This window comes from Lepidothrix coronata, unplaced genomic scaffold (assembly GCF_001604755.1).
Source record: "Lepidothrix coronata isolate B3197 unplaced genomic scaffold, Lepidothrix_coronata-1.0 Scaffold45, whole genome shotgun sequence".
Classification (NCBI taxonomy): domain Eukaryota; kingdom Metazoa; phylum Chordata; class Aves; order Passeriformes; family Pipridae; genus Lepidothrix; species Lepidothrix coronata.
This window is the reverse complement of record NW_016690225.1, coordinates 4,313,300-4,323,906: the sequence shown is the minus strand read 5'-3', so window position 1 is coordinate 4,323,906 and position 10,607 is coordinate 4,313,300. Positions and strand designations below refer to the sequence as shown.

General features: G+C 43.9%; 1 protein-coding gene across 1 annotated transcript; it reads left to right on the top strand.

Moving 5' to 3' along the window:
* GCM1 (glial cells missing homolog 1) lies at window positions 1-7,985 on the top strand. The gene is made up of 5 exons (XM_017814493.1): window positions 1-102; window positions 1,870-2,122; window positions 3,073-3,185; window positions 4,178-4,306; window positions 7,404-7,985. The coding sequence occupies exons 1-5, from the start codon at window positions 1-3 to the stop codon at window positions 7,983-7,985; spliced, it is 1,179 nt and encodes a 392-aa protein (XP_017669982.1).
* The last annotated feature ends 2,622 nt before the right edge of the window (window positions 7,986-10,607 follow it).

Genomic DNA, 10,607 nt, shown 5'->3' with positions numbered 1-10,607 from the left:
ATGCTGAAAGGTGCAGATGAAGCTGCTGTGGAGCAGGAGAACTCTGCTTCCCCACATGGAGAAATGACAAGTTGGGATATCAATGACATCAAACTTCCTCAGGTATGTGTCTGTGATTAGAATTTTGTTTTGTTCTGACCAGTCATCTCCACTACTGATCTTAAGTGCTTTCTCGGTCACCTACGCCTCGTTGCCTTTACTCTCTTTGTCACCTTGAGGTATGGGGCAGTGTTTTACTGTAAAGCTAGAAAATATTGACATATCTATGCATTTTTCCATAAAAGTATTATTGAAAGAGCTGTTGATGCATGAAAAATAGCAATGATGAAGATACATTGCTTTTCTAGCCCACTGGTGGATGAGGTGCATAGAAAGCAGAGGGAAAAAAGTTAGCTTCTGCTGTGGGCATTCAATCAGAGATGTCCAGAACTTGTTTTTTGCCCTGGGTAGTACTTTATGAGAAGGGAACACAGCACCCACAACTGCCTTGGAACTGTGGGTGCTCAGTCTCGCTTCATATTGGGCTCCAGGCAGGCAAGCTGTCTTCCCTCATGAGGGCAACAGTCTTTCATGAGCACCTAGGAAAACCTTGCTTAGTGTTTGCAGAGATCTGCTGAGAGGCAGAATAGTGATCTTCCCCTCCCTCTGTCCTTTTCTAGTTCTCTTATCTAAAAGTTTCAACCATGCTCTCCAGTGAAAGCCCACACACCCTGCACACCAATATCACCTCCCTGTCCCTCACCTCAGCATGTTTCTGCCAAATTTCTCCTGCTGCTGTCCTTCAGTGTACAGATCTGCCTTTCACCTCCCAAACCTGTCTTCTTGCTGGATCCCAGCCTCTTCCGTACTATACCAGTGCTTTTTGCCCAAAGCCTCCATGTTCCAGAATATCTCCTTCCCTGACCTTCACCTCAAGGTCACCTTCACCTGCATTTCAGTCTGGAGGCTTCCTTGACCCCCTTTCCTACACCATCCAGTGGCTACCAGGAGAACATGGGAGTTGATGACAGTCGACTGATATTCTTTATGCTGTCATGGATCTCAGTGGCTGGGATTAGCAATTTAAAGGAAATTTCTACTAAGCTTTTCTACTCCTTACAAGACCTTTTCCCTCAAAACCATCAGCAGGTATGTTAGGTGCTTTATGGCTTACTGCGTTTTACTGTGTTGACTGTACCCACTGAGATGATGTGTGTTTGGTCCTTTGGGGGTTTTTCCCAGTTTTATTTTTATTATTCCTTATTGTGCTGTCCTTTGGTTTTTCAATCATTTTAGCAGTGGAAATAAAACCTGACCAGGATGTCAGGTTTCTTTGTTTTGGACTTCAAAAAAATCCCTGTGCAAGTCTTTCATGGCAGTTAGGCCAAAATGAACTGAAGACTTACAAATTTGGACATAGTCTCAGTGTGACTCAGTTTTTTCCCTTTTTCCAGCGAGTTGAGCCAAATCAAACCAAATGATTCAGCGTAGCACTGCTTTGAACTGACTGAAAGGCAGAGCAGGATCTCTGCCATGAAAGCTAACAGAAGTTAACCAGGCAGTGACAGCTGCCTACAAGGAAAGTGTCTGCTATTTTCCATCAAGCACCTCACCTTCCTCTCCAAAGGAGGTCCTGCACTGAGCTGGACCCATGGGTGAGTGAGAACAACATCCTGGCCAGGCCTTCCTGATGCTCTGGGGCTTGTGGGGAGACACAGGGAACTGTGCTTTTTCTGTCTTCCCTCCTGACAACCAGCATCACCTGCTGGGGTGCTGGAGTTACCTCGGCTAGCGGACACCCAGCAGGGGACCAGCTCTGCTTGGATCTTGCACAAGCTTTTCTCTTCTCTTCCGCAGCCTAAAACATGGCTTGCTTTGGTTTTTCCACAGGATGTAAGGCAGATAGACTGGTTTCAAGAATGGCCAGATTCCTATGTAAAACATATCTATAGCTCAGAGGATAAAAATGCTCAGAGGCACCACAGCAGCTGGGCAATGAGAAACACCAACAACCACAACTCTCGCATCTTAAAAAAGTCCTGCCTTGGGGTGGTGGTTTGTGGCAACGACTGCTCGACTTCGGATGGAAGGAAGATCTACCTAAGACCAGCCATATGTGATAAAGCCAGGCAAAAACAACAGCGTGAGTATGAACACGGCTGTTCATTATATGGGCAGTTCATAAGTGAACACAACATAAATCCAGGTATTATATACTCTTTGGATTATCCAGCCTTCCTTCTGCCATTCCTTATATTCCAAAGCAACTCTTGATTTGGAACAATGCATTTTACATTTCTTACTGTTGAGGAATAGTTGTCTGCTTGTTTCTTTTATTTTTTTCCCCCTAATACTTTTTTCATCTCTATTTCTATTAGTTAGGCGTTCCTCTTAGACCCATGAGAGAGGCTGCTGAGAAAGCTGTGCAGTGCAGGCAGCTTTCTGCTGTGCTGTTCTTGCCAACTTGAGTGCTGACTTCATTATTGCACTGGCCCAGGAGTAACTCAGGAGGCAAGTCTTGCAGGAAAGAAGTTGCTCATAAACCATGATGACTGGAAAACTGGCCTCACAGTCACAGCACTGGTGCAAGACAATGCAAATAGAGAACATGAGCCACACGCACTTTTTTTAATGAGACAGTTCCAAACAATTGTGATTGCTCAATAGAACTAGCACATACTGATTTCTGGATCTGATGTACATTTTGACCAAAGAAAGGTATTGCTCATGCACTCACTGAGGCCGTAATGATGTCTTCTAGAAAAGTCAAGACAAGAACACATATGACATTCCAAACACTGACAAGAGAAAAACAGCTAAAACTGACTGTGATAATAAATTATAAAATTGCAATAAATCTGTAATAGAAACAATTGTTGACAGTTACATTTAATAATGGGCAGAATAAAGGCAATTATTAGTTTGTTTATATTGATTTTTGCTCATGTTTGAAAGTTTTTTGTGTAGTTTTTCTCAGTGTAGTTTCTGAGCCCCAAACCAAAGTGTCAATCCACCACCAATGAACCATTGTGTCACATGGGATTCGTCTGATCACTGTTGTATAGAAAATGTTTCCCACTATCTTTGCTCCAGGGAAATGCTGTCCAAACTGCAATGGACCACTGAAACTCCTTTCCTGCCGAGGCCATGGTGGTTACCCAGTTACCAACTTCTGGAGGCATGAAGGCCAATTTATATTTTTTCAGGTTGGTATAAAATTACCTAACATTATGCAAATTAATTTTAAAGACTGTTTTTGTAAGTTTTATTAAGGAATTTTTTTTGTTCCAGCAAATAAGGGTCATTGAATGTGACAAGGTCAAATGACTGTAAGGAGAAAGATTTTCACAAAGTCATAAGCAACCTTATCTAACTCTGAAGTTAGTCCTGCCTGAGCAGGAGGTTGAGCTAGATCTCCAGAGATCCATTTCCAGCCTAAATTAGCCTATACTGCTATGATTTTACAGCATGGTGTATTTTTTTATTTAGGCTCCTGGGAAAACCTGTTGATTTTGAAGCGTTTTGCCTCAGGTACATAGGAACCAACAAATCCTCAGAAAGCCAGAAATACCCTGTTATCTCTTCCCTTCTATAAGGCACCATGCATAAGCATGAGGCTATCTTGAAGCACTAAATGATTGTACCCAAGGGATTGTCTGTGGAAAATGCCATCTGTGCTTTATATGTAACTTATATCTGGAAAAGACTGTATGCAAGTGTTTAAATAATGGGCACTATTTCTGGAGGTTTTAGTCCTAGTTTACTACCATAACCACTGAACTGTCTCCTGCTTTCCAGTCTTTCACTTGTGTGCAGGCTAAACAAAATTAATTCCCTGTGGAAGCTAATGGAAATTAACATGCTGATAAACATGTCTAAAGTGTGAGAAGAATGGAAATAACCACAGGGACACTCTAGCCAAGCTGCAGAAGACCTTGTGGCTTCAGCTGGGGCTCTAGTATGAAGAGTGTCTTCTACACATAAATGTGGTGCACTGGTTTTATGATTTCAGAGAATTTCTACCCCATCCCACTTTATCTGAGATGTTTGTTACCTAAGCTCACATTAAATAATTCATATCAAATATAAAGCATTAAATTAGGCCATAAGTGTGATTTTGGTCTGTGCTACAAATTTTGCTCTCTTAAGATTAATAATAAGGTTGTTTCTAACTTTAACATATAATTACTTTCTGAAGTCCAAAGGAGCTCATGACCATCCACGTCCAGAAACAAAACTAGAAGCAGAAGCAAGAAGATCAATCCACAAAGCACAGACAGCTTTTTCTGCATCTTCTATAAGATTAAAAAGAATACAGGAGATTGAGGTAACTCTTGTTATTGATCAGTGAAATTTTGGGGTCAAAAATCTGTGGTTCAAGGCATGGTGGAGGCTACCTGGACTTTAGGTCTGCGTGGTAGTGGGCTTTACACCTCCACATTCTGCCTCCCCATGATCAGGCCAAGAAGGACGAGGGCTGTCATCATGACAGCATCATGACTTCCTCAGCACTGCTATCCACTGCTAGTGCCCCCTCTCTGGAGCCAATTTTGGCCTGATTGACAGCGGGAGATTACATCTATACTGGTAAACAAAGCAGGGCTGGAGGGCAGGCTCAGTCATACCACTATTCATGTGGTCCCTGATGTGGATTTGGTCAGTGCTAACTCGTGCTTACAGACAAAATGCTCTAGCATAGGTCAGGAGGACAGTATGTGCCAGAGACCATTTCCTAGCAGAATTTTGGACAAGGTTGAATCAGGTTTTGGTCCCTTCACTGTACACAGCTGGCTTTGAACCTGCCTGTGCCCCTATGTCCCATCATGCTACAAGACACGGACAATTAAGAACCTCAAGCTGATGCAGTGAAAAACAGTCCTTGGTGAACTGCAACACAGCCCTTGCATGTCCATTTCACTTCAGGTCCAGAAGTTGCCCAAGGCCAGGACGTAGTCTGGACACTGACAGGCCATGCTTTTTGGTCCTTGTTGCCAATGACAGTCCTCAGTTTCATTCCACTTAGCAGTATGGGCATAGCTTTAGAGCATCAGCTCTTTCCTATTTTAAATGCAAGAGTTACCGTCAGAAAAATTTCCTACAAGTTCTTTGTTAGTACTCTCCATAAATAAAATTAATTGCAAAAAAATCTATGAATAAAGTAAGTAGATATTTAATCTAATCAGTATTGACACTGAAGGAGAACATTAGCAGGTTTTTATTTGATTTAACTTATAGTATTGATTGCACCAACTTATGAGAAAGTTGTAACAAATAAACTCTTGAAAATTGGGAAATACTTTTGGCAACACCTGAACTCAGGAGGAAGATTTGTGTGTGCCTGTACACATAAACAGAGATACAAACTGTTTACTCTCTGAGTCCATTGAGCGCAACAAAGATGATTAGGGGAGTGGAACATCCCTCTTACAAGGACAGGCTGAGGGAGTTGGGCCTGTTCACCCTTGAGAAGAGATAAATGAGAGGGGACCTCATCAATGTCTACAAGTATTTGAAGAGGAGGTGTCAACAGGATGGAGCCAGGCTCCTCTCAGTGGTGTCAAACAATAGGACAAGAGGCAATGGGCAGAAACTGATGCACAGGACATTGCACTGGAACATGAGGAAGAACTTCTTTACTGTGCAGTGACCATGCACTGGAACAGATTGCTCAGAGAGGTCATGGAGTCTCCCTCACTGGAGATATTCAAGAACTGTCTGGATGCAGTTCTGTGCAATGGGCTCTACAATGACCCAGCTCAAGCAGGGAGATTGGACCAGACAAACCGCTGTGATCCTTTCCAACCTGACCCATTCTGTGTTTCTGTGAAAAGGGTTTTATTATAGAATACAATATATAGCATTACCTAAAGGATATGCCTGTTATATCCTGTGTATGGTATCTTGACAAAAACCCCGTATCATTAACAAGGCAAAATCAGAAATCCTTACTTCTTCTTCCCCCAGTCCCCCAGCCGTTACTTAAGAAAACCCAGTTACTTCAGTAGCAAGCCTGGATCGCTTTATTCACAGACTTAATGTCCATTAGGGAGAGAAATGCTCTTCTGTAGGACAGCTGCCCCTGAGCAGGATTTGGCCACCTGCAGACCATCAAGGGCTGTGAGGACACCCTCAGATTCAGGAGGCACTGCGACATCCTTGGACAGGCAGGAGTAAGTCAGGTTTTCTCCACACATGTCTCTTGGGACATGTGTCCCAAGCTTCTCCACTGACATGGAGAAGGTGCTGTGGAAAAGTGAGCATACCCCTCCACCTCTACTTATTCCCCTTGGGTTTTCCCAGGTTTGAAATGGTCAGGTTATATTATTTACTGTCAACTGGCTTTCCAGTTCATGGCTCTTCAGCAGGTTTTCCTTGGGAATAACTCATCATATCTGTGTTCTGCCAAAACTGGCAGTGATACAACTAATTCAGGAATCTGATTTCACACAGAGAGCCTGTGTCGCTCAATCTGCAAAATTGTATTCTGAAGGGATTAAATTTTAATGTGCTCACAAGAGACCAGGAAGGAGAACTTTAGAAAAAGGTATGACATGGGCCCCAAATAGAGCAAGTGATATATAGGATGTTCTCTCTGTGGCATCAATGGGTCTTTTGTTGAAGGTGGGCTGGGTCCTATACCAGATTGCTGGCATTTCTTCTCAGTGAGTGGAGAACAGCAGAAAGGTTTGCTACTTTGCGGTCAGAAAAATCACTATAATTAAATGCATGAAAAAGCAGAATTATAAAGAAGAAAGACCTGCAAGTACTCATCAGAAATGATAGCACAAATGAGTGTTCTGAAAGGAATTGAAGTTTGCACAATTATAAACCAATAATTAGGGCAATTAAAGAAGTTGTGAAATATCTAGAACAAAGGACCCAGAAGAATAATTCTTGTGTGCTGATCCATCCCTGAATGAAATTTCTGTTTGCAGGGTAAAAAAATGTAAAGATAGGAAAATTTATTAGTTAGAAATAGAGTCTTGAAAAGAGACACATAATATTATTGTAGTGAAAAGATCACTTCAAAACAAACAGTTTTTAAAAATCATATACCTAGCTTTTCCAAACTCCACAGAAAAAAAAATAATTCTGTGGTGTCAAGTGTATTAGCATAATTGCATTTTTAGGTCCTTCCTCAGTATATGCTGGCAGTGGATCCCAAGGGCTGTGAACGCAAGGTCTAAACAATTCTTTCAGTGTGAAACAGGCTTTGGGCAAAACCTGAGGAAACAACCCCAAATCTGTGAACTGAGAGCCCTGTTTGGTTTGCCTCTAAAGCCCATGGTCACTCCCCTACAAGGAGGCTCTGCTACACTGTCTGCTTCGTTACCTGTATTAATCGAGTGCACTTGTGAAGGTCTCACAGAGGAGGGTTGATAGACTACACCTTGTTTTACTAACCTATGCCTTGCTTTCCCAAGTCTCTGACAGGTGCAATGCCGATGCCAGAAGCATTGCCTTTGCTTCTTTCCAAGCCGGATGCTTACGTGATACCTGCTAATTTCAAGGGACATTTAAGCAAAAGCTCCCAGGAACCAACGCTGAGCAGCTGCTCTGGGCAGCTGCTGTACCCAAGGGCAGCTGGGGAGGATGAGGGCTCTGGAGAGGCATTGACCTGGAGCCAAAGCCCATCCCTTGGGAGGATCCCCAGTGCCGAGAGGCTGTGCAGTGGCCCTGCTGTCCCCTGCACAGCCCCTTCCCACCAGCACTGCGCCCACTTCAGCACCCAGCATGTCCTGCCTGTGACAAAGGGTGGCCATGGCTCCTTCAGGCCTAACACTGGTCCTCTGGGAGATGGATCCTGTGGAGAGAAATCCTTGCTGACCTACAGCAGCAGCTGCCTCTCTCTGCCACCCTACCCTGCACCTCAGAGTGGCCCCTGCTCCAGGGTGAGTGGGGCACCTCTGAGGGGAAGTGAAGGAGACATGAGCGAGGGAGGGCCCCAGGTGGGTCTCAACTACTGCCACAATGACATGGTTTTTAACCTGTACCCATTACGGTGACCAAGTGTAAATGTCTCTGCTCACCCCTCCTCTGGCAAAGGGCCCAATTCTCCATCCCTGTCACAACATGGATGTGAAAGTGCTACCACACCAGTTTCTGCTTTAGCTCCTCTTGCAGGCCCCAGGAGGGACTTTCATACCTGAAGGCTTGTCTTTGTTCCTTTTTTTTAAACTGTTATATTCTCCCCCACTATATCATTGATCTAATAAAAGGTGTCAGATCTTCTTACAAACTGCCTTGCTGCCATTCTGGTTTGGTAGCATTTCAGCCCTCCTCAATACATAGTTTGTTCAAGCTGTGGGACTGTGGAAGGTGCAGATGAATGACCTCAAGGACCACAGCTGTCATGTATAACCTTCTGCACTCTTCCAGCTTCTTCAGGAAGTGATCTAAGTCCCTCCACTGCACCAGCCTTGCACACATGTTGTATAGAATCATCACACAATGTTTTTGGCTTGGAAGGGACCTTCAGAAATCATCCAGACCAACCCCCCTTCCCATGGGCAGGGACATCCTTTACTAGACCAGGCTGTTCAAAGCCCCATCCAGCCTGACCTTGAACATTTCCAGGGATGGGGCATCCACAACTGCTCTGGGCAACCTGTTCCAGTGCCTCACCATCCTCATAAAAATATTTCCTCCTCAAGCCCAATTTAAACCTACCCTCTTTCTGTTTAAAACAATTGTTGCTTGTCCTATCACTACAGGCCTTGGTAAAAAGTCTTTCTCTGTCTTTCTAATAAACTCCCCTCATGTTGAAAGGCCACAGTGAGGTCTACTCCAAACTTGCTTTTCTCTGGATTGAACAACCCCAACTTTCTGAGCCTGTTTTCATGGGAGAAGTGCTCCAGCCCTGTCTTTGATCAACTTTATGGCCCTCCTCTGGGCCCTCTCTGGCAGGTCCACATCTTTCCTGTGCTGGGGACCCCAGAGCTGGATGCAGAACTTCACATGGAATCTCATGAGAGCAGTGTAGATGTGAGAATCCCCTCCCTTGACCTGCTGGTCACACTTCTTTTGATACAGTCCAGGATACAGTTGGCTTTCTGGGCTGCATGTGCACACTGACAGATCATGTCCAATACACCATTATCCCTAAGTCCCCCTCTGCAGGGTTAGACCCAGTTTCATATGCGTATATTTTCAATATATATTGCCTTGCTGCTTTTTCCAGCCACTTTTTGTTTCTTTTATTGCAGACTGTAACAAATCCTCCAGCATCCATTCCATATGACACCCCCTTTTCTGACCACTACCATAAGCTGTATTTTAGCAGGACCTATCAGTTCCCTATATTTCTTAAAAAAAGTAGGGTGCCAAATATGAATTTTCTTGCCTGAACTTAGTGGCCAGCTCAGAGATCTTTGGCAAAGATTCCTTCACCTTTTCCCACAACTGACATCTGCATGACTTTCCTGCATGAGTGGCCTCTGCTGCTCTCTGGACTGGGTTTTAGGGGCCACCTACCCCCCTGCAGAAGGAGGCACTTACGCACAACCCCGCTGCCGCCTCTGCAAGGAAGAGCTGAGGGATGTCATGTATGGCATTTCATGGCTGGTTCCTGTAACCACTGAAGGTAGAGAGCCTCATCTCCAGGGTCTGCCCAGCTGCCAGTCGTAACCATGCCCTGCCCTGCCTGTGGAGCAAGTCAAGCCCCAGAAATCTGAGGCAAAATAAACCTTTCATTGGGATGAATCTGGGCGGACAGTATTACAAAGCAAGTGGCAATAAAAACTTCACATTACCTCAGATTGTGGTGTATCTTGTATTCAGTCTTTTTTTTTTCTCTCATTTTAATTTTTTTGGATTCCTTTTTTTTTTTTAAGACTTTGAAATATATTAGTTACTAGGGAAACCACTCTCCTGGTGAAGGGTGTAGTTCAGAGACACTTAAAAGACAAGAACAAATTGTATTCATAGAGTGTTTCAAAAATGTTTATTGCAATTTGTGAAACAGAGGATGCATAGTGATTTGTTTGATGTGGGAAAAAATCTAAATGTAGATCACAAAGTAACAGTGTGCTATTGTATATAAAGGTCAATTCACTAAACTTTTTTTTAGTCAGTGAGTTACTCTCACACTGACTCCAAACTTTGTGTGTTTTATAACGATTCTTCAGATCAGTAACTAGGAGAAGGAAACTTTGATCAAGGTTTCTAGCAACCTCCACCTCTAAGACAGAAAAAGTAAAATCAAGAGGAGCCATAAGCACTTGTGCTTTGGGAGGTAAACTGCAGGATTAGGGACAGACAGGGCCCCTCGGGCTTCCGTCTCCCATAGCTGAGATTCCTCTGGAACTGCCAAACCAGTCACACCAGTGAGGGACCACATAGGGCATGCTGCCTGCTGCCGTCGCTCTGTCTCATCTTGCCTCTCCTCTGAATTCCTTGCTTCTCTGCTGCAATACTGCCAGCACCACCTCTCTCTCAGCAATAGTACCATACAGATGTGTGGCTAGAAGTCTCCTTGGACAGTGCTCCCACACCAAAGTATATCAGTTCCCTTTACACCCACCTCTGTTTTTAAAAATTTCCAGCAAAAGGGATTTGATAACCAATCCCATAACCTGTTCCGTGGCTTCACTGTCCCAATCCCAGCTGTTAGCATTTTTTCCTCATGT